The following is a 24,394-nucleotide window of genomic DNA, read 5'->3' on the forward strand; positions in this document are numbered from 1 at the left end:
TGCCTCTGGATAAGCCTCTGTCTTGTCTCCTTCCTCGAGTGTTGATGTTGAAAGCTGAACCTGAATTTGAGCTTTCACCCGAGTCTTTTCTTCGTACTTCTTCATCTAAAATCAGGTCTCGGATATCATCATACTTTAATTTGGATTTTCCAGCTGAGTTGCTTACGGCTGTTCTCATACCTTCCCAACTGCTTGGAAGTGAAGCTAGAAAAATAAGTGCTCGGATCTCATCATCAAACTCAATTTCAACGGATGACAATTGATTTGTGATGGTGTTGAAATTATTAAGATGCTGTGTAACAGAGGTGCTTTCTGTCATCTTCAAGTTGAACAGCTTCTTCATCAAGTGCACTTTGTTATTTGCTGATGACTTCTCATACATCCCAGACAAGGCTTCCATCAATCTTGCTGTGGATTTCTCTTTTGTAACATTATGAGCAACTCTTCTTGACAATGATAGCCGGATAATGCCTAAGACTTGTCTATCAAGTATTTGCCAATCTTCTTCTGACATGTTTTCTGGCTTGCTCCCCAACAGAGGAAGATGAAGTTTCTTCCCATATAGATAATCTTCAATTTGCATTTTCCAATATCCAAAATCAGTTCCATCAAATTTTTCAATTCCTGCAGCCTTTATTTCATCAGCCATTTTTACTCTTTCTCGGATTTGAATCTCAAAAATCTGACCTTACAGATGTGTCCGGAATGGCCAAAAATGCTGGAAACGACACTGAGATCACCCAAATCGGACTTCGGATGGCTCCGATTTAAACAATCAAAAATTGAGATAACTGGACGCTGCAGATGAAGCCACGTGGCAGGAGGAATAGTCTCTGCGCCACACCGGATCAAAACCCTGTTATGCTGACGTGGCAAGCTGACGTGTCAGACACGTAGGCAATGTGGGGTCCACCTAATCTGACGTGGCAGATCCGCGGAGATTTTCGACTGACGTGACGGTGATGACGTGTCGGCTGACGGGGGTTGACCGGTCAGACTGCTGATGTGGCAGGGTGTGCGGCTGCTGACTGTGCCGGACGGCTGATGTGGCTGCTGACGTGGCAGTGTCAATTTGCAGGAAACGGCGAGAAAGACGCGTGAAGCGCGTACGGCGCGTCTGTGCGCGTGGACAGTACTGGTGGTGACGCGTGCAGGCGCGTGCGGGCATGCAGGACGTCTAAGTTTCGCCGGGTTTTCACCAGTGGATTCCTCTCGTCGTCCTCTTCACGGTGGTATGTTCAAAAACACGTTTTGAGAACTTTGATTTTTGAGTTTGGATTAAACACCCTCTTTTTCAAGAACTTTCAAGAACAAGCTCTGATACCAGTTGTTAGGAGATCCAAACATTCAAACACACACAAATTTACGTGGTTCGGCAACTTGCCTACTCCACGGAGCTACTGGTTTGTATTAATCAAGCTCAAAAGCAATACAAACAACAAAACAAGGAGGAGGAGAAAACTTCTCAACTCAACTCAACTCTCACCCTTAGCTCTCTTTCTGTGTTTCTCTCTATCTCGTGTTCTGTCTCAGCTATCAATACACCTTCTATTTATAGCTGAGGAGGGAGATGATTGTTCAACAATGGTGGGCAAGTTAGGCACCTACCATTTGACTATGACTTCAACCATGGCTGCCACCAAACATGGCTGCCACCGGCCATTTGTGTCCACACACATAACAGCATCTGGTGCAGTTGGTCAGCTTGTGGAGCAGATTGCTAATTTGATGGGTTGCTATGTTGTTGGAAGTGCAGGTAGTAAAGAAAAGGTGGGAAAACCTTTGTTACTCTTTTCATTATTTCACTTGACATGCTTTTATCCTATGGCTTCTTACTTCACTAGCTACAATTTGCGTGAGGAAGTTGTTAATCAGATTAGTCCATCCTAGACATGTGAATTTGATCGCATCTTGTTTTGATTTCATGGTATTATAGGTTGAACTGTTGAAGAGCAAATTTGGGTTTGATGGTGCTTTCAACTATAAAGAGGAACATGACTTGGATGCTGCCTTAAAACGGTCAGTCCATATAAAGAAAGATTCACAAATCACTTTCATGAATCCAGAATCCATGGAAGTGATCCAGATTTACGGTTTTGTATATGAAACTTGAGATTGAGAAAACATCCCTTATATATGATTTGAGGTTTGTTTCCATTACTAGGTACTTCCCCGAAGGCATCGACATTTACTTTGAGAATGTTGGGGGGAAAATGCTTGATGCTGTGCTTCTAAACATGAGATTGCGCGGCCGCATTGCTGCTTGTGGAATGATCTCGCAGTACAATCTTCATCAACCTGAAACCATTCAAAACTTGACGAATATTGTTTATAAGCGGATTCGAATACAAGGGTTTGTGGTTATGGATTACTTTGACCAGTACTCCAAGTTCTTGGATTTTATTCTGCCTTGTATCAGAGAAGGGAAGATTGTTTATGTGGAAGACATAGCTGAAGGACTCGAGAGTGGCCCTGCTGCTTTGATCGGCCTTTTTAGCGGCCGCAACATCGGAAAGCAAGTAGTGAAGGTTACTGATGAGTGATCAGTATTCTTCAGCATACCTTAGCATTATTTTTGAGTGATATTAAAGCAGTTTAATTTTATAGGCCTATTTTTAGCAGCCTACCTTGATCTTCATCAGAATTTTTAGACATTATAGAGATGTAAAACCGCATTTCGGGTATGACAATAAGAGAGATGGCTTACATATCTTGTTAAGCTCTTTTTCATGCATGATCATAGACAATATCAGTTGAAGATTTTCGATTATTATGCCATGAACAACTACTTTTTCTCTTATGCTTGAAAACGATGACGATTAACATAGCATTGTTTGCAATTTACCAAAATATTGTTGAAGATTACGTTAATGACTATTATCATGATTCCTTGGATCCTGTATTGTCTTACGTAAGAGAGAAGGGAAGATAAAGTAGGAGGAGGACATTGATGAAGGACGATAGAGTGGCCCTGCAGCTCTGGTACGTGTGCGTTTTCTGTGGTCTTTAACAGTGTAAGGATATGTGATGGGACCCATTAACATGTATAATCTTAAGTTCTCAAAAATAAATATAAAGGTAATGGGACTCTAAAATGGAAATTGAACCACACAATATTTAAAAAAAAAACTTTTCTAAGCAAAATTATTCCAAAAATGCAAAAATTATCTTCATTAATTTCGAAGTAGTGATTTTTACGAATATTCTGAATAATTGGTTTAATTTGCGTATCCCTCCTACATGGCCCATCAACCCATCCGCCTTTACTACTTTACCGTGAAAGATAAGCCGACAGTTGTAACTTGAAGCTTCCAGAGAGTTTGGAGACCGTGCCTGAGCTCAACAATGGCAGGTAGTGGTGAAACAGTGAGCAACAAGCGTGTGTTATTCAAGAAATATGTGTCTGGTTTCCCAAAAGAATCAGACATGTATGTTGCCACTACTACCACTGAACTCAAAGTACCAGATGGTTGTAATAATGGGGTTCTTGTTAAGAATCTCTATCTTTCTTGTGACCCGTATATGGTAGTTTTGATGAAGAAGTCCATAGACCCAAGGACTTTCACTTCGTATACCCCAGGCTCTGTAAGCCCTTTTCTTATCTCTCGTTTTTCGTTTTTTGCTTTTGTTTTCTGATTGGGTGCTGAGAATTGGAAAGAAAATGTGTTTAGGAAAGTAAAGTTTTCGGCTTTATGGGTTAGGACAAGTGGGAATTGTGGAGGGTTTTGTTTAATGTTCCTTTCGAGTGATAAGAGGATGAAACTGGTGCCATTTTTGTGATTTTTGTTGAAAGCTTATAGCCTTTATTGAAAGACTATTGATTCCTGTTGACAGCTTAGGACTTAAACAGTTGATCAATGGAATTAAACTTAACAATCTATCAAGCCCGTGTACTGTAGTTTTTTCCAAGTTCTTTAGTCAATATGTTGTGGATTTCTAAGGAAGAATGTCTATTGAAAATTGTGTCCCTTAATTTACCAATCTTGCTGTCATTGCCTACTTATTATAACTGGAAAAGAAAGACGGGGACTAGTTGCATGGGAATATTTCTGTTGCAAAGCATTGGAGAGACATATACCTAAATGGAAATGAACTGTTTGATATTTTATTTCTAAGAATTTTGGAAATTAGACACAGATGATTGGAAATAAATCTCCTGTAAATTTAGCTCAGCTTACATTTTTGAAATTGCTGGTTCGTATATGGCTAGTGTACTAAATTTGCATTTTGTAACTTGTGTGGTGGAAACTTGCCAGCCATTACGTGGGTATGGAGTGGCGAAAGTGGTGGATTCTAGGCACCCGGGCTTTAAAGAAGGCGACTTTGTTTGGGGGACAGTAGGCTGGGAAGAGTACAGTCTTATCACTTCATTCCAACCCTTCTTTAAAATTCAGGATACTGATGTACCCCTTTCATACTATACAGGAATTCTTGGTAAGTCATAGAAGGTTCTGGTATGTGTAAACTATCATCAATTAGATGCATTACAAGAACTTTTGGTCATTACAAACAGAAAATCCCCCATACCATAGGAAAGACGTAATTTTTATCATAGTCATTCCCTGTTATCATTAGCATGTCACTCACTCACCCTGTAAGTTTTTTTTTTTTTTTTTGCCCACAGCAATAACTAGGCGCAATTAAACTTGAATGATGTATATCTCCCCATTCCTAGAAGTTTGCTATTATGTTGCGATAGTTCCTACAACTGAATTGTCTTAGGAGTTAAACAAAATGAACTGAATGTGGTTCTTGGGATCCAAAACTGACTCCAACGCAAGACATTGTTTATTATATTCATTTTTTGTTGTTAGGATAACTTCACTTTCATGTATGGTGTTCTAAGTGTGTTTGGGGTCAATCTTGCAGTGAGCTAATTATAACTCCATGCCACAAAGAGAAGGAAAAAATGCATCTAATAAAATTTGTGCATTGTTGCATAGCAATTCTGCTTTTGTTTCCAAGATTTTCATGTCGCTCTGTTTCTTTGTTTTTCTGTCCTTCCAATTTTTTATTAGGTCTGACTGCTTATGCTGGTTTCTATGAGGTTTGTTCTCCAAAGAGAGGAAATTATGTTTTCATTTCAACTCATTGTATGTGCATTTGCTTTTACAGGCATGCCTGGTATGACTGCTTATTTTGGTTTCTATCAAGTTTGTTCTCCAAAGAAAGGGGAGCACGTCTACATTTCAGCAGCATCTGGTGCTGTTGGTCAGCTTGTTGGCCAGTTTGCAAAGCTAATGGGTTGTTATGTTGTTGGAAGTGCCGGAAGTAAAGAAAAGGTGAGCCAGCATTCACTGTTATACTTTCGTTATTAGGCTATTCCTGGTATCATTGAATCTGGTAAATAAATTTTACTTGCAAAGAACTTTATCTTGTACTTCCCAATTTTCCATCTATTAATGGGCCTACAGCTCATGTTCTGTAAATTTTGAGCACCGTACAGTGCATGATTGTTTCCTATGAGGGAGCACAAACACAAGGCATAGTTTCTTCTTGAAATTTCGTCCATTGACATCACATTGAAGAGTTTGACAACATTGGATCTTGCTTTTCCTTTCTTGCATGTTGTGACCCCCTCCATTGGTTGGGTGATTGACCCTGAGATATATAGTATCTTTTTCTCTTCTCATGTTTAATCAGGTTGATTTATTGAAGAATAAATTTGGGTTTGACGAGGCTTTTAATTACAAAGAGGAGCCTGACTTAAATGCTGCACTGGGAAGGTCAGTATATGTAAATGTTATTGCATTAAGCCAACTCACTGATATACTTAATTTTTTTCAAGTCATCTTTTGCCATCCCATGGAGATTATGTTTCTCTCAAATTTCACCAGCATGAAGTGGACATCTAAAACCATTCATCACCAAAATGTTGTAGAGAACATATTATTTGGGGAGGGGAGGGTAGGGGGAAGAAATGGAGTGATAAACATCACATTAGCTGTGGCAATATGATTTCAAGCATTGATGGTAACTGGCCTCCAACTGTTACAGATACTTCCCTGAAGGCATTGACATATATTTTGAAAATGTTGGGGGCAAGATGCTTGACGCCGTGCTTCCAAATATGAGACTTCGTGGCCGTATTGCGGTATGTGGAATGATCTCACAATACAATCTTGACAAACCTGAAGGTGTATTTAATTTAATGACTGTCGTTTACAAGCGGGTACGCATAGAAGGATTTGTGGTTACAGATTATTATGATCAATATCCCAAGTTCCTAGATTTTGTTTTGCCTTGCATAAGAGAGGGAAAGATAAAGTACATGGAAGACATTTCTGAAGGACTCGAGAATGGCCCTGCGGCGCTGGTAGGCCTTTTCAGTGGACAAAATGTTGGGAAAAAGCTGGTTGTAGTTGCTCGTGAGTGATTGTAGCCCATTGTATCGTTTTCTTTGTTTCTAGCTTTGGGACGAAGGCTGTTATCATTTTAAAAGTTGAAGGTGGTTGTGCACGCATTTTTTCTGTGTAATGGCTGTGTTAATAATTCAAGCCTGGACAATTTTGGTTTGATGATGTGTCCTTCTCAAAGTGTGGTTCCGACTGCTATACTTATAATATTCATTTTCTCCTGCTTCAAAGCCATAGATTTTCATGTAGAAAGATGTTTTTTCATGTTGAAGAAACGACGAAAAAGCTTCTCCCTGCAGTAAATACTGTCACATTTACGGTGCTGAAAAGGATAAAAAACCCACCTCTGAACCCTTCTTTTTGTGGGGCCTGTGCTTTGATCTCTTTCTGTAAGATGGCATTTTGGGGTCTTTACAATGGGGGTCGTTATTGTTGAACTTTTTTTGTTGTTTTTGTTGCTAGAAAGCCATATTGCTTTTAGTTTTTGAATATTTGATGTGCCTTGGATTTTATCTTTAAACAATGAAAAAAAATTATGATCTAGCCAATGCATACTAGAGAGGAGAATCTAGCAAGTTGTGAAATTGCTCAGCTCATACATCGATTTTGTGATTGATTTTAGTGATACTGTAAATGAACTTGAACCAAGGTATCAGAACTTAGCTACCCTCAGGTCCATCTAGCACCTTTCAATGGTGCGCTTCTGCTGCCACTTAATTTGTTGTTTTGCATAAACTAGTCGATTGGTTGAGTGTTGTGGATGATTCAGACAACTGTTTTCTAGTTTTTTTTTTAAAAAAAAATAGATCTCTGTATAAACAACCGATTGATCGCTTCTAGCTTTTCGAGAAACTGGTCAACCAGCTATTTGTCTTCACAGTATGTTATTTTCGCTTCTAATTCTCTGATAACTTTTGCTTCTCTTACCGGTTACCTTCGCCTAGTTTAACCTAGGTAACATGCCCTTTATACTTCTTCGGGTATGTTTTTGTACTTTTATATACATTTTTCTCTTCTACACGATTACTCTTTTTACTCCTCGTTTCTTTCTTTTACAACATGAAAGTGATTTCTCTTTTTGGTGTTGTTTTTAGCACTTAAAGAACATGTTAGTTGGAACAAAAAGTTCATCTTTTTTTAATAAAGAAAATTGTTCTTGTTTGTTGATTTGCTAATTTGTGTAAGGGGATGCTCTAAAGTATAATTATGATTGTTTTTTAAAGTGTTTTTGTTTAGAAATATATTAAAATAATATATTTTTTTATTTTTTTTTAATATCAACACATCAAAATAATTTAAAACTACTAAAAAATATTAATTTTAAATAAAAAATAAATATTTTTAATCAATATTGATTTTTGAGTTAGTGACTAGGATATTCTGTTTTATAATATAATAGGAGGTTTTTTTTGTTGTTAAAAAAATCTTTTGACTTTTTTAAATTTTGACAAGACAGTGCAAGGGCTCTGAAAAGTATAGATAAAGGCAAAAATGTTAACTTGTAAATAAATATACATTTATCATTCAAAATTAAGTTAAAATAAAAAATAAATAAAACCAAACTAAAATCAAGATTTTACTATCCATTTTACAATAATTCCAAAATTTTAATTATTATCTTCCTCAATGCATATCCTTGTGTTTACTCACTAATATATGAGCCTACAAGTGCTTATATACATGGATTCTTTCTTTAATTAATATTATAGATATGAAGAAAACATAGTCTAGCTTGAACACTTCCTAACAAATAAAAAATTATCTATTATGAAACAAAACTTTGAAAATTTTTATTTCATAAAGATATTTTTATGGATAAAAGTTACAAACAATACTCTAAAATCTGATTTACCATGTCTCTATGTCAAAACATCATAGTTTTTTAAACAAGTTTACAAAATTATGATTTATTTATAGAAAATCTCATAATTTGTCTAAGATATGGTCTAACAATAAACAAGACTTTAAAATTAAAAGAAGGTATGACTTTAAATTGTTTGATTTATTATTCTTTTTAGTTCATATAAAATCTACAATTCTTTAATGATTCTCTTGTTGAGGTTCATAGTGTATTACGATATCTAAAACTCATGAAAGTGTAATAATATTTAAAAAAAAAACATAAAAATATCTAAAATTAAGTGATGAATTATTCAATTTAGTTTGTTTCCACCAAATTTAGTACTAGTTTGATTTTCTTGTAACCGAAGGATAACCAATGCTCGGGAGGGTCGTTGAGGTATAATCCTTTGACACCCTTTTCATTTTAAAGTTTCTATTTCTTTTGGATTCCTTAGTTAGAGTACTCTATGCAATTCAGACTTTTTATGTAAGTTGATTAAAAGATCCATACATGGCCATTTTATGAGGAAACCAAGTTGACATAAATATTCATTTTTTGTCAGCTCAATCTTTTCCTTTAGTCTCTTAAAATATAGACAATTACTCAATTGCTTATATTAGAAACAAATTGGCATTTAACACCCATGAAGGTTTTGTTGGATAAGATTTTTTAAACAACCACAGCCCATTAGTCCAATAATTTTGCTAGCTTAAAAAAAAATACTACATTTATTTAATTAGTGATCTTACACAACAAGATGATAATATCATTGGTAGGTGGGCCTAAAGTGGGGAGTTTTCTTAAACCAATCCCTCGACTAATTGAGATCATCAGGTAAGAATTTTTGCATGACTATGGTTTTCCACAGGCTGAACGCGCGAATCAAAAAAGCTTTCCACTGCTGCCTTGTAGAAAATCTCATTGAACCATGACGGGGATGGTGAAGCAGATGATATGGTGGCGAAGGTATCGCTCTATCGCTTTCAACTTCGGACTGTTGGTTGTCCATCTCATGATCCGACGATCCTGACCCTTCAATTGAAGTCTCGTAGTAGTCAATGTCATGATCCCCCTCTGAACCTTCAAAAGACTCTTGGTTGTAAATGTCCTGATCCAACGCTGGAGTTTGATCGTAGTTGCTCCGTCCAAATGGATGTATCACATGGATCCCACATCGTACCACTCCACTCTTTTCGGACCTCAAAATCACATGTAGTTCCAATGCAGCTTCTCCACAGTATTTTTCCATTGCCATCTCACGTCTACTTATTACTCTTAGCCACCTACTACGGAAATAGGGCATTGCATGTGTAGCTTCGAACAACTGAACACCGTTGCTTTTATTTTTTATAGTAGCCTTTAATTCTTGATGCCAAGTACCACCTGAACAGACAGCCCAAATGACCAAGCCGTCGAAATCTGGAGGTATATCAAATGATAATGAACATCCTTCTCCACCGTAGCTGAACCATTTTGGAATGATAGAACAGTCGTAGGGAACGAAAAAAAGCCTTGAAGGGAATAAAATACTCGAGAAAATGATAATTGAAGATTCTCTGCATAAATATTGAATTCAAGGTGTTACAGTGTTAAATGTGGACTGGATGCACACCTAAGGCATGCTGTCCAATACCAGGCCTAAGGGTGCTGGCAGCCATGCCAACGATGGGATATATTAGCAGCGCAGATTTATGCGGCTGTAAGTTTGTCAAAGGAAACATCGGCAGCACAGAATGCTAGGCTTGACGATGGAATGTCCAAGCCAGAATGGAAGACTCGTCAGTGGCATAGGCTGGCGAGAACTGGGGCTGTCGAGAAATGCGGGGTAGCGCAGGATGTTGACAAACATGGGCTTGGCGATGGAATGTTCAAGCCAGACAAGGAAACTCGTCAGGGGCATAGGCTGGCGAGGACTGGGGCTGTCGAGGAATGCGGCAGCACGGATCGGTGATGTCTATGGGCTTGGTGATGGAATGTCCAAGCGAGACAGGAAAACTCGTCTGGGATATGGGCGGACAAGAATTGGGGCTGTCAAGGAATTCAGCAGCGCAGACACTGGGAGCTTGCGCGCAGATGGGAATTCGGCAGCGCAAGATTTGGCTAGCTTGCACGCAGATGCGAATGCGGCAGTGCAGACATTGGGGCCTGCACGCAGTTGTGAATTCGGCAGCGAAGGAATTGGGGCCTGCACGCAGATGCGAATTCGGCAGCGCAGGAATTGGGGCCTGCACGCAGTTGCGAATTCGGCAGCGAAGGAATTGGGGCCTGCACGCAGATGCGAATTCGGCAGCGCAGGAATTGGGGCCTGCACGCAGTTGTGAATTCGGCAGCGCAGGATTTGGGGCCTGCACGCAGAAGCGAATGGGGCAGTGCAAGATTGGACAGCCTGCACGTAGATGTGCATTCGGCAGCGCAGACATGGGGGTCTGCACGCAGATGCGGATTTGGCATCGCAGTATTTGGCGACCGTACCCAGGGTGCGCACTCAGCAGCGCACGAGAGCTTGCGTAAGTCAGGGGCTTGACTTAGCAAGATCTAAAACTTGGACGATGGACTGTCCAAGGCATGTGGGTGATTTAGCAGCAGATGAAGCTAGAGCTGGCAGATGGAGCTGTCAGGCAAGCATGCAGGAAGTGGGAGCATAACTGGGGTGTTTCCAAGTTGCTGAAATCATGAAGCACATGGGGGAGGAAGTTCTCCACTATATCCTGGAAATGGGGATATGGGTGAGCCACAAATGATCATGGGGATCATGGGGGAGTAAGTACCTATTATGTCCTGAAATATGGGGATCATGGAGGTGCCCTGCAGCTCACATACTTGGCTATAAATGGTGATGGTAATTCTTTGTTGTATAGGGAGAATACATAGAGAATAGAATGCATAGAGAGGAAATAACGTATGTAAACTTGTTGGTGTAGCATGCGAATTCTGTGCATAGCACACGTTGTGTAATCCTTTGTTAATGAGATAAATAAAGGTTGAGAGGTATTCTTGTAATCTCAGTGTGCTTGGTTAAGAGCAATTCTACTTGTGTATTCCGCTTGTCTTTAACATGGGAAAGTGGGGAAACCTCTCGGGTGAGGGAAACACTTAGTTAATAGACAAACACGAGTGGATAAACGAGGGAAGGCTGAGTCTAGCGAGGGACTAGGCTGCCGCACGGGTTTATTCACGTAGCGAAAAATTACCCCGTGACACAAGGAATTATGAGATTTCAGACACCGAATAATATATATATCTGTGCGCGCGCGCGTGCCAATTGTGTGTTTATTTGTGTGCAAGAGAGACAGGACTAGTACCTCAAGAAGCCGATACTTGGTATTTTTTGATAAATTACTGAGACCTTGCTTGCCGTAAATCTCAAAGAAATTGTACCGCGCATATTGAGACAGATATGGTGGTGCAGGTATTACTCTATCTCTTCCAACTTCAGACTCATGATCCCACTCTGACCCTTCAAATGAATCCGTCTTTTCAACTATCACATGGATCCCACATTCAAACACTTCAGCGTCTTCTCCCGTATAAAGTCCCACGCACAGTTCCAATTCGTCATCTTCACAGTATTCTTTCATTGCCATCTCGCTTAGACTTATGTATCTCAACCAATTTCTACCGACACAATCACTTACAGTTGCTTCAAACAATTGAATACCGTTGCTTTTATTTTTTATACACAATTTGGCGGTTCCAATAAGACCTATCAAGCGTTGACAGACAACCCCAACGACCAAGCCTTGGAAAACTGGAGGTATATGAAATGATAATGAACTTCCTTTTCCTCGGTAGCTGAACCAATTTGGAATCATAGTGAACTTATCTCTGTGGCTGAACGTATGCCAACGATTGAAGAACATATGATACGCGTAACCACCGTAGCACAGTGCCTGTATATATTAGACATTAATTAATGTATATATTGTATGTGCCAATTGTGTGCTTATTTGTGTGCACGAGAGACAGAAATAGTACCTCAGCAAGACTTTTCTTATAATTGTTTGATAACTTGCCCTTGGTAATATAGGAAATAAACCAGCCATGATTACTTAGACCTTCCATGCCTTCAATCTCTATTAAATCCGGACAACCAATCAGAAACAGACTTAGATATTTTTTTGCTTGGATTGGTAGTCTTACCCATTGCATTGATTTGCAACCAAATGTTCTAAATTTGAGGGAAGCTCTGGGATTGATACAAGATTTCCGCATTGCTGAATAGTCAAAAGCCGCAGCTTAGAAAGGATGCCGACGCCAGAAGGCAGACTGAAGAACTCGTTTTTTGATAGATCCAACTCTTCAAGAGAGGAAAACCCTCCAAAATCAACAGAATTAGTTGCACGTTCAGAGAAACCACAATTAACAAGTTTTAGCTTTCCTAATACTCTCCAAATAGTGGAAGTTGGAGTTAGCAAAGCCGAAATCCAAGAAGAATTTGGTGAAGGCCGATATGGTAACTTCCAGTCCCCCTTCCAGTGTCCGCGCAATGACAACTTCCTCACACACTTTAAATGTCCAACTGAAGAGAGAAATTGCTCGTTGTTAATTCCATCTGCTAGAAGCTCAGTGAAGGAGTCAATATCACAGATGCATTTCGGCAGCTCCTTAAGTTGTGAACACCCTGAAATGTTCAAACATACAAGAGACTTTGAATGTCCAATAGATTGATGTACCTCAGCTAAACTTGAGCAACCTTCAAGCAGTAATTTCTCTAGACTTGAACTGTGCAAGTTTGGTGTTTTAACAAGGTTCTTGGAATAACTGAGATCAAGAATCTTTAGATTGTTGAGCATCTGTCGGAGCAGAGAGAAAAATCATTAAAAAGTAATCATCAAAAGTTCTCTAGACAAATTTTTGGGCATTTTGGTATGTTTCCACCTTTTTCTTCTTCCATAGTTCTCTGATATTACTGTACTGCATATCAATAACAACTACGTAGTCCAGTGAAAAGTCGGATGGTAAAAATTCCAAAGGACATTCAAGCCAACAAATCCACGTCAACATTTTAGAAAGCCGTTGGAAAGATCCGGTGAGTTCTGCTCCATTGATTTGGAGTAATTTTAACAATTTCATTTTTGTAAATGATCCTGTGCTTAGTGATTTGTCTTCTGATCTTCTCACATCCAGTGTAAGGCCCTTTACAACTTCTGTTCCCTAAAAAAACAAAAAAAAAATCAATAGAACTTTCATATGATTGTTTGTAATAAGTTTGACAATAAAGATACAAATGAATGTGCTTTTCTGTATGCACTGAGTTCTTACCATCTGCATCTTGAGTACCATCCACGCATCCTCTTGACTCCAAATTCTGCTCCTTTCCGCAGGATTTTCAGGTGACTCTTCCTTAACGATCTCCCTTCCCATCCCTCGTAATAGATCATGCATGCCTATCGTTCCAGAATCATCAACTTTAATCAGAGACCGTTCAATGAGAGTTCCGAAATCATCTTCTGGATTGTAATCATAACGTCCTTCTAGCACTTTTGCTACGTATTCTTTCTTTCTGCCAATAAAGAAGCATGCAATATCAAGAAATGTATTCTTTAGTGTAGATTCATCCAGTGTGTCAAAACTTATTCTAAGTTTTTTCTGAATTTCACTGTTTGGAAATTTTCTCAATCTGTCAATTACAGATTCCCATCTAGCTTGGTTTTTCCCATACAAACACGAACCTAAAACCTTAAGAGCTAAAGGAAGTCCTCCACAGTATTCAACTACATCATTCGAAAGCTCAACATAATCTTTTGCTGGTTTGGTGTCCCTAAATGCATGCCTACAGAAAAGCTGAAGGGAGTCACCCCGGTTCAATTCTTGAACCTGGTATCTTTGATCAGCTTCAAGAAGTAAGCTTTCATCTGTAGTTGTAATTATTACCCTACTTCCAGGGCCTAACCAACTTGGCTCTCCCATTAAATCAAGTAGTCGGTCTGGACGATCCACATCGTGAAAAACAACAAGAACTCTTTTGTGCCGAAGTCGTTCCTTAATCAGAACCTTTCCTCTATCAACGTTATTGATCTTCTCAGCATTTTGTCTTAAAATATCATGAAGTAGTTGTTGTTGCAAAAGAACCATATCCTTAGATTCTGATTTTTCTTTAACATTCAAAAGAAAAGAGCTCCCCTCGAATTCATCGCAGAGTTTATTAAATACTTCTTTTGCTATAGTCGTCTTTCCTATTCCTGGCATCCCATGTATGCCCACAATGCAAACCTTCTCTGTTGCATTACTTACGAAGTCTCTGATTTCGTTGACAAGGGGATCAATACCTACTGGGTGAGTGCCAACTTTCATGTCCTTGGGATACAATTTATTCCACACTTCCTTAATAATATATTGGATAAATTTTGCTTCATGCCTGTTCATAGACAAAAGCAAGTTAATAGCGAGAGAATTAAGTATGTTCAAAAAGTATTTTATTGTTTCACATTGTAAAATATATAATGTATAATAACTCCATATATAAATGTGTAATTGAATCTTATAGAGAAAAGGCATACCCATTTGCCATATCTTTGAGATTCCATCCAGATAGATTTCCTGCCTCCTCAAGAGCTTCTTTCCACTCCTTCACCTTCTCTTTATAACGTTCTTCATGCTTAACAAATGCTTCGGCAAAACTGCCAGTCTGTTTTCTCACATCTGAAGGATCAATGTCATAGAATATAGGAAGAGCAATCTGACCAGTTTTCCTATATTTGCACTTCAGAATCTCCACAAGTTCATCAAGACACCATCTAGAAGAAGCATATCCTTTTGAGAAGACCACTATAGATATCTTTGATTCTTGGATTGCCTTGAGGAGATGATCGGAGATTTCTTCTCCTCTAGGAAGTTCATCATCTTCTCGAAAAGTGTGGATTCCAGCTTTGACTAAGGCTGTATATAGATGATCTGTAAATGTCTTGCGAGTATCTTCTCCTCTAAAACTCAAAAAGACATCATAGGCCCCTTGTGGTCTAGATCGAGAAGAATCTGGCTCTGCCATGGCAGCTGCAGAAATTAAGGCACGATTAATTTATTAGCAATGAAGCGATTGCAGCTGCATATGAATGTGCTGAGTAGGTATTTCAACGCAATTACTATTAGAGAGTAAGGTAAGAAAATCATTCATTCATTGAGTTTCACCTAATACTTCAAGTTTAAGAACCAGAGAGCATAAAACAATAGCATTTAAAAAGCTTACCGAGGTCAGCTTTTCTTCTCTTTCGCGAGGATGAATCATTTTCTTCATCTTTGGATTGTTTTCGTTTTTCTTTCGGCATTCTAAAATAGAATGATCGTGTTCTAGAAGACATGCATGGAATTAACTCAATAAACTCATCAATGATGTCTATGTGAACATATATAAAGCTTTCAAATTATTGTTATGAGTAAAGACATTAATTTAAAACAAGAAAGAAGCAAAGAAGAGGTAGCCATACTTGTTAGACCCAAATCTATTGGTAACGCAAGGATGGTGTTGAAAAAACTCTTTATTTATGTTAAGTCTAATGAATATATTAAAAAAATAAGTTATTTAAAAATACATAATATTTTATAATCTTTAAAAATATTGTATTATTTAAAACTAATAAAACCAAATAATAGTTCAAAACGTATTATCGGTAATTAAAATAAAAATAATAATTCATAATACTTAGTATATTGTTAAAATCCAAATTTAATTAAAATAATATAATAGTGAAGTGTCTAAAATATCAAATCAAAACTAAAGAAAAGTCTCGTAAAACAAGTAAGGTATACTAACCAAAACTGAAAAAGTAGGAATACTCAACAAAGCCCACCTACTAATAAAAATTAAAACCTAAAATAATATTAAGAATGAGGGGTGAGTTTAACTAACTTGGTGAGGAAATAACACTTAATATATATTTTTTATATTAATAGTTTGCAAGTTGATTTATCTTGATATACATATACATACTAAGCATATTATCATAAAATGATGAAATACATGCCAGAGACTAGATGGCACCCAAATGTGATCACTTTGGGAGAATCAATCGTCACCTATTGATACCTCTCTCACAAGTTAGGTATACAGAATATTATATGCACATATGTTAACTACTCTCAGTTAGCATGGAATGGCTGACAAATCTTATATCTAGGCATAATAGATATTCACAGAATCATCAAAAAAAAAATATTATATAGAATAGAATTTAGTTCGACAGAATACGAGTGCAAATTTAAGAATAAATGGATACTCGAAACATAAAGCAACATATATAAATATTCAAGAAATTAACTAGTTGTATTCATCATGTAATCAACATGCATCTTTATTTATATTATATGCATATTAAAGATTATCATACTCACCATGAAAAATATAGAATAAAAGAAAAATCATATGAAAGACCCAAAAATCTTATTGAGAATAGTTAGGAGAACCTACAAAAAATATATAAAATATACTAAAAAACAACACAAATAAAAGATCTCAATGCATAAAATAAAACTAGATTTAGTTTCCTAAGTTTAAGGACTAAAATGATAATTTTTCAAAATAGGGACCAGAATGTGATTTTACTAGAATTAGAGGACCAAACTGAAAAATACATAACCATTCTGAAATTCCATGCATAAACCCTCAATTCTGCCCAGAACGAACTAGGGACCAAATTGTAATTATTTGAAAGTACAGGGACAAAAATATAAATTCTTAAAATTGAGGGACCAAACTAAAAATACTCCAAATCAATTATGAAACTGAGATTCGTCATCCTTGACCTCATAATAATACTTCCCAAAATTCCAAAAGACATCAGGGGTTACATTATAATTTCTCAAAGTTCAAGGACTAAACTATAATTTTCACAAATCAAAAAGCAAAATAAAATTTTATCATCTTCAACATTAAGACCATTCTGTCCAGATTTTCCACCAAGGTTGAAATGAACTTCGTAACCCATAAAAATCCATTTAAATGAATTAATTCATAAATTTTTATTTCTAACAACATTCTCAAAATCAATCACTTAATATTAAACCTCTAATAATTATAAATCAATCTTAACAACATAAATTTCAAATCCTTATAAACTCTAATATTTTTTTTAATACTTCCATAAACAAATCATAATTGAAAGTCACATGAAAGAGAATCATTTACTTGTTATTTCTATCTTTTTTAACTTAAAAACTCAAGATCAAAAATTAAAATTTTTAATTTGATGAGGATTACGACAGCCACAAGAATTAAAAATGAGAAACAATTCTCTTACAATTTTTTTTATATATATCTAGATTAAATTATGTTAGATTTAGACTAACTTGTTAGATTTTAGCTAAAAATTTGGGCTCACAATACCTCCATATAACATGCATGCATGCAATCAGTAGCAACCATCGCAAAGGTTACCTCAATATGGTGTTTGAGTTGATCGGATTCCACCAACCTGGCGACTTTAAAGATCAAATTGCAGCGCTCAGAAAGATTAGCTGAAGAGTAAAGTAATGATCAGGACTGAAGGATAGCAGAGGCAATATTGTGTCGGAGAAAGAATGTAAATGCTTTCTCGCAAATTATTAGAGCAATATATGCAATAATTATCAAAGATGAAGCGCGTAACATATATAGGAAATTTCCTGGTTGTTGCTGATTGAGTATAGTTGTTGGAATAATTTTGTGATTTAGAGTTGGTTGGTGGATGATGATGGTACGTACAAAGACTAGCATGCAAGTGTTTTGGCAACATCACAGCCAAAGTCCAAACAAAAACCGAATAATTAAGTAATTTTTTTTTTAATTCTAAACAATCCACAGTCAAAGTCCAAACTAGCCACAACTTGCATGTATATATCTTCCTTGACCATATATTGAAATATAATGATTATCTTACAACATCATTGGTATGCTTAAAAAATCTGTGTTTTTGTGAAAACCAACAACAATGTCAAAGTCAAAATCTATGTATAAAAATGTTATATATTTAATTTGTTTTTTATCTAAAAATATTTTAAAAATCTTAATAAATAAATTTTTAATCAAGAAACACTTTCGACTCACTTTAAAAACTAAAAATTAAATCAAATAAAAAAACTTTTGCAAACCCCAATTTATTTTTTTCAAGTATCATTAATTGAGGAAAAAAAACCTCCATTAAACACTTTTTCAAGAAGAGTTTATTGATTATAGGATCAATTGTTTTTGTAGTCAGCTGAAACTTCTCTCTCTTTTCTCCTTTGTTGCCTGCTATTCTCTCACAACTCCCCCTAACGACTAAAATGCAAGAGAAATGAATTTTATGACAAAAATGTACCGTTTAGGGTATAGGTAATTATTATGATAATGATTTTCCAGGTCTAGACCATGGGAATCACTTTTAAATTTTCGTTTAACCCTTTCCAAGTTTGAGCTAGAGGACGAATAATGAGTGGTAAAAGCCTGTTTTGTGAGTTATTAAAGACTCCTTCCTGTCAATCAACGCGGGTGTGATCACTAAGGGTCTAATGATGTTGTGTTTGTGTTTTATTAAAAACTTAGATATAATCTATTTGATTAAGAATAAAATATATTTTATTGTGTATGGTCTTATATAAATTTGTGTTCGAGTTGCAAGAAAAGAAAAGGCATCAAAATGCTATTTCACGTGTACTATTCATTCTAATTAATTAGTGTGAATATTGCAGCAATGGCGTTAACAGTGTATGAATAATGTGGTATATACTGTTCACACATTGTCGCATACATTGTTCACGCAGTGTAGCTATTGTCGTCCAACTGATTCGAGCAGAATTGATTCCCGTTTAAATATTTTCAACAGGTTTAAACTAGTAAAATAAAAAATAAAAAATATATATTTTATTTTTAATTATATTTTATTTAATGTTGTTATATACTTAAAAAATTATAGTATTTATCGAATATATTTTATATATGATGAAATTATAAATAGTTAAATCTACAATATTTAAATTAAAAATTATCAATATTAATATATATTTTTTAAAATTATTTTATAATCTTAATTTTAATAACAGTTTTAACTAAATATCTATTTTTTAAAATTAATTTTAATTAAAAATATTTTAATTAAAAAATATTGATTATGGGCTGGTTATGGGGTCTCAGGTTTAAATTATATTTGTTAAGGGTGTGATTAATAAAACTTATTATTTTTATTATTTTTTATTATTATTTATAATGTTAATTATAAAGATATCACTATGAATTACTTTTATCGGTATTTTTCAAAAAAAAATTGGAACTATTTATTTTTTAATTACATCATTAATTATTGTTTTTTACAAATGAAATCACCAACAAATTGAAAAGTTATCAATGATATTTGAAAAGTTTCTAAAAAAAATTTATTAAATTTAAAATTTAAATTGAATATTATAGACATAATAATCGATGAATTGAAAAGTCAATGGTGATTTTTGAGGGATTTTTAAAAAAAAATTATTAAATTAAATATTATAGATTGAATCACCAATGAAATATTTAATATATTAATATTTAATTATTCATTAGTAAAACCATTTATAAAGTGATTTAATAAAAAAAACTAGAATTCTTTATTTTACAATTGACACACCTCTTCTTTTTCTTTTTTTCTTTTTTCCTTACACAAAAAACGCCACAATTCTTTTTTTTTTTCTCTTCTCTTCTCTTTTCTTCTTAACTCATTTACTTTTTCTCCACGTTTAGGTATGTCTTCTTCTCTTGTCTTCATTTCTCTTCTTAGTTTTTTTAGTTAATATACTTTATGAATTTGTTTTTTTTTTTATCTTCTCAGCTTTACTTGTAACTATATTAAAGTAAGATTTTTTTTGTGTTTTTTTTGCATTATATTTGTTTTTTTTAATTTTTTTTGTTCATAATAATTATATGAATGTTGTTGTAGGATTTTTTTTCATATGAGATCAATTTTGTTGGGTTTTTTTTTCAATTCTATTATTTAATTTCAATTAAATTATTTTATTTGTTGTTAAATTATAGGTTTTGAAATAGATTGCTTAGGTTAGGTGGAAATTATTTTTAATTGTTTTATTTATTTGTTGTTGTTGTTGTATATTTGTTTTTGTTATTTATTTGTTGTAAATTTATTTGAGTTGATTTTCCTTTTTCTCTTTTCAAATAAACTCATGAAAACATGGGCTTTGGAGTGAAAAATCAACATTCAATTCTTGAATTCTAGATAAACATTAACTCCAAATTGGATTTAGATTTATGGTATTGAAAAAGCCTATTTAAAAGATAATTAAATGAGAAAATCAACCTTGAAGAAGTCTTGTTGGCAAATACACGTTTTAAAAAAAAACAAAAAGGAAAAAATTAAAATTTCTTATTATAAAAAAAAAAGAAGGAAATTTCCTTACTAGAAATTTTATAAATGTATCTCGATAAATAAAAGAATATCTTTCCCTAGAGAAATCCAAATTATTTTAGCTTGGTGAAAGGAGAAATCTAAAAAGGAGTTTTATAATTTTGATGTTTATGACTTTCTTAAAATAGAAAATAAGGCTAGAAGTTAAAGGTTAGAAATTGCTAATTTTAGGGGGGGAAATCAAAAAAAAGAAGAAGATTTTAGATGAAAAAAAACAAAGAAAGACAGAGACAGAGAGGAGAGAAGAAGACCAAAGAAGAGAATGACCAGAGCTGATAGCAAAGGGTTTTTTCATAATTGACAACGTTGGGTGCAAAAGAGGGAAGAAGGAGATTGAATCAAACTTCTATCAACAGTTTAGAAATTCAACCTAAACATAGTTTCTTCCTTATTATTTTCTTCCTTCTATCTTTCACCAGGAATGTGATAAAGACTCTGGTTTGTAATAATAATTTGATTATGAGCTAAATATTATTTCTAAGGTTCTGATGTAGCCTCTCCATCAGACTCTCAAATCTTGTTGAGTGTAAATGTATTATTGTATCTAACAGCAGACCCAAAGTTATATTGCAGGTCTGTGACAACAGAGGAAAAGCTATAAGATCACAGACTACAATTACACAAAACAGATGTACGCAAATAAAGAAGAAAACCACAGATGGGTTTGGATATTTGAAGCAAGTAGTAATAGCAACAGTTGTTGTGCGAAGTAGTGAAGGCCAAGGTCAGTCCTCTTCCATGGTCGAAGGTCCTGAAATTTTTCTACTTCTGTTCATACAAAAGCCAGGCTTTTTTCACCTTCTTTATAAAACTAGCACCGAAATTAGAAAATCTGATGTGCAAAGTAATGAATGGATTGTTTGGCTGTGATGATTTATACGAATTTTGACTCACAATACATCACTCTGAAAAATAAAGGAAATAAATTTGGCACAAGGCATAGCAAAGAACACATAGGCGGATGCTACTATTTAATGTTGTTGCTGTTGTCGAGATCTTAGGTGGGTTATTTGGTGCTTTGATTTATGGATCAGTAGTTGTTCGCTAATGGCCTCTTGGATTCTGAGGAGGACATGCATAACAACAAGAGTGGCGGGTTGAATAATGCTGCTGTGTAGGAGGGGGCGACGTGTAGCGTGCCATGGCCATAACTACTTGTATGAATTTGTATTTAAGAAATCGAAAGTCAATATGATGTTAGGTGGCTAATTTACATATACGCAACGATACTGATACTGTGATCAATCTTTTCTTTCCAAGTATTTTTTTATTAGTATATTAAAATAATTTAAAAATATTAATTTAAATAAAAAAAAAAAAATTTAAATTTTAAATTTTTTTAAAAATAATTTAATACACTAATTTTAAAAATAAAAAATACTTTAAAAAGAGCATGCAGTCAGCAGAGCAGGGCAACACATATCACACCAGCAGCACTATATCCAGAGAGCCAAGAATCGAATCTCATGGTTTCCACAATTCATTCGCTAAAGGGGGAAAATAAAAATGAAAGGGTTAGTTAATCTTCTGAAAATTTCACACATCTCACCAAAAGGTACCGTTTCCACTGAAAAGCTTGATTTAATTATTTTCTCCAGGCTATTTCTTTCTATCGTACGTTTTAATTGCTGATGCCTGTGAACTGGCCTGTACAGCAACTTTTAAACGTCTTAGATATTTACAGTAGACAAATCAACAATCAATTAAAAAAGAATCAGATTCTTACGTTATAATATCCTAGGAATTTAAATTCAATAACTAGGTTTGACTTGCCCAAGTCGGACAAAGATTAAATGCCAAAATACGATGTGCTGTCTGGTAGCTCAAGGACAGGGTTGATGCACAATTATAATAACAATATCAGAATATTATCGTTGTTCTGAGTCTTCACGTCCACGTCCACGAACAAAAGCAGGCAATAAAGGATTTTTTAATTCGTTACTTGGGACACTTCGTCTAATTCTAGCTTGAAACGCAGGCTAATTAATGAAAACTGATAATAGAAATTTAATCTTACCTGGGAAAGATCTTCGATGTTGACTATAAGAGCATCTGTATTGGGTTTTACAGCCACCCATTTTGAATCTTTCATGAGTTGTAGCCCTCCCACTTCATGTTGAGAGAGGATTGTTAGATAATCGATATCAGTGTGAGGCAATAAGCCAGAAATCTCTGATGATATTGGACAGGTTGGGTAACGATTCAACCTAAGAAAACAATTGCTTTCTTGACAAGTGCTCTCAAACACTCCTCTTGGGTGGCCTAAGTTTTCCGCTAGGACTCCAGCCAGTAACCTTGCTAGCTTTGACATTGCTGCTTGTGGAATGATCTCGCAGTACAATTACAATCAATCATACAAGAGCATGTATGAAATTTGCACGCTTCACTAATATAGACCTACATTATAGGCAAAACAATTAGGGAAATTTACTATGAAAAGGTAAGTAATTGTAAAGTTTCACACAAAATTGTTCTCTCATGCAAATTCTCTAAGTAATTTAGAACTCACATTTTTTTTCTTCTCATTAGCCACTAAAGTGAGAAACAAGACACTAACAAATATGTTTTCTAACCCTAAAATATAATAACTTTAAGCTTTTATATGTGGATTAAGTACATGAAAATTGTTTTTTCACTTGACTCACAATTTAAGACAAGCCCACCAAATTCCTATCTTAGCATAAAATGATTTAACTTACAAAACTACTCTTTATTCGTCTTTATCAAACATCTCTCAAATACTACATAAATAAATCAAGTCTAATGAATGTTTAAACTTGAGCACTAGTGTGATGAAATAAGATGAGTAGGTAAAGGGAAATAAAGCCCTTGAAGGCTAAAAAAGAGTATAAATGAATAAGGAATATTATAGTAAAAAGAGTATAAATGAATAAGGAATATTACAGTATTTGAACAAAAAGTTGATAATTATAAAAAGAAAAAGAAATAGAAGAAGAGAGCTGTGTTTTAAGAGTGAAAAAAAAAATTGACAGGAGAAGGGAAGAAAAGGGGAGGAAGAAGAAGAGAAAAGGGAGAAAGATAAGGGAAGGAGAAGACAGTTGGAGAAAATAAGTTTAAAGATAATATTATGTATAAATATGTGTTAATTGAGCTTCTAATTTCTGTTTTGATAAATGTTAGGGTTTTGAAAATTATATTTTGGATTTGATTAATGAATTAATTTGAATGTTATTGGTTGATTGTGGTGGATAATGAGTTAATTAGTTGATTTTGAGAGATTGTAGGTAAAGATGATATTGTTGAGTTATAATTTTGTTTGAATGGTGAAATTATGTTAGAAATCAGGAGATAACAGTAGGTAACTATGAAAATTCTAGGTTTGAGGTTGAAGATTACAAAAACTCAATTTGGTCCCTCAAATTGTGAAAATTACATTTTAGTCCCTAAACTTTAGGAAAATTATAATTTGACCCCTAATTGTATTTTGAGATTCTGGAGAGTGTTATTATAAGGTTAAGGATGATGAATCCCAGTTTGATAATTGATTTGGAATATTTTCAGTTTGGTCTCTAAATTTTAGGAATTTACATTTTAGTCCTTAAACTTTATAACAATTATAGTTCGGTCCCTAGTTTGTTCTAGACAGAATGAAGGATGGTTTATGGGTGAAATTTCAGTATGGTTATTGATTTATAGTTTGGTCTAGTTTTGGTAAAATTATATTTTGGTCCCTATTTTGGATAATTGTCGTTTTAGTCCCTAAACCTAGGAGACTAAACCTGGTTTTATTTTATGCATTGGGATCTTTTCTTTGAGTTGTTTTTTTAGTATATTTCATATATTATTGTAGGTTCTCCTAACGATCCTCAATAGGATTTTCGGGTATTTCG

At 34.9% G+C, this 24,394-nt stretch overlaps 3 protein-coding genes across 3 annotated transcripts; 2 read left to right on the forward strand and 1 right to left on the reverse strand.

Annotated features, from left to right (window-relative positions):
* Window positions 1-1,677: 1,677 nt before the first annotated feature.
* Window positions 1,678-2,800, forward strand: LOC105141998 (NADP-dependent alkenal double bond reductase P1-like; the record flags this gene model as incomplete). Its single annotated transcript, XM_011049434.1, has 3 exons — window positions 1,678-1,770; window positions 1,937-2,019; window positions 2,165-2,800. Coding segments are annotated over 3 exons (555 nt in total), but the record flags the coding sequence as incomplete, so codon positions are not given.
* A 310-nt stretch (window positions 2,801-3,110) lies between these two features.
* LOC105141926 (2-alkenal reductase (NADP(+)-dependent)-like) lies at window positions 3,111-6,586 on the forward strand. The gene is made up of 5 exons (XM_011049320.1): window positions 3,111-3,585; window positions 4,257-4,434; window positions 5,116-5,282; window positions 5,644-5,726; window positions 5,998-6,586. The coding sequence occupies exons 1-5, from the start codon at window positions 3,346-3,348 to the stop codon at window positions 6,374-6,376; spliced, it is 1,047 nt and encodes a 348-aa protein (XP_011047622.1). The 5' UTR covers window positions 3,111-3,345; the 3' UTR covers window positions 6,377-6,586.
* A 2,323-nt stretch (window positions 6,587-8,909) lies between these two features.
* Window positions 8,910-22,854, reverse strand: LOC105141999 (TMV resistance protein N-like). The gene is given in 11 exon segments (XM_011049435.1): window positions 8,910-9,691; window positions 9,723-9,755; window positions 11,502-12,089; window positions 12,175-12,362; window positions 12,365-12,992; window positions 13,078-13,353; window positions 13,462-14,557; window positions 14,700-15,192; window positions 15,386-15,544; window positions 17,575-17,665; window positions 22,561-22,854. Coding segments are annotated over 11 exon segments (4,521 nt in total). The 3' UTR covers window positions 8,910-9,016.
* Between the last annotated feature and the right edge of the window lie 1,540 nt (window positions 22,855-24,394).

The sequence above is a fragment of the Populus euphratica genome, unplaced genomic scaffold (assembly GCF_000495115.2).
Source record: "Populus euphratica unplaced genomic scaffold, PopEup_1.0 scaffold197.1, whole genome shotgun sequence".
Classification (NCBI taxonomy): domain Eukaryota; kingdom Viridiplantae; phylum Streptophyta; class Magnoliopsida; order Malpighiales; family Salicaceae; genus Populus; species Populus euphratica.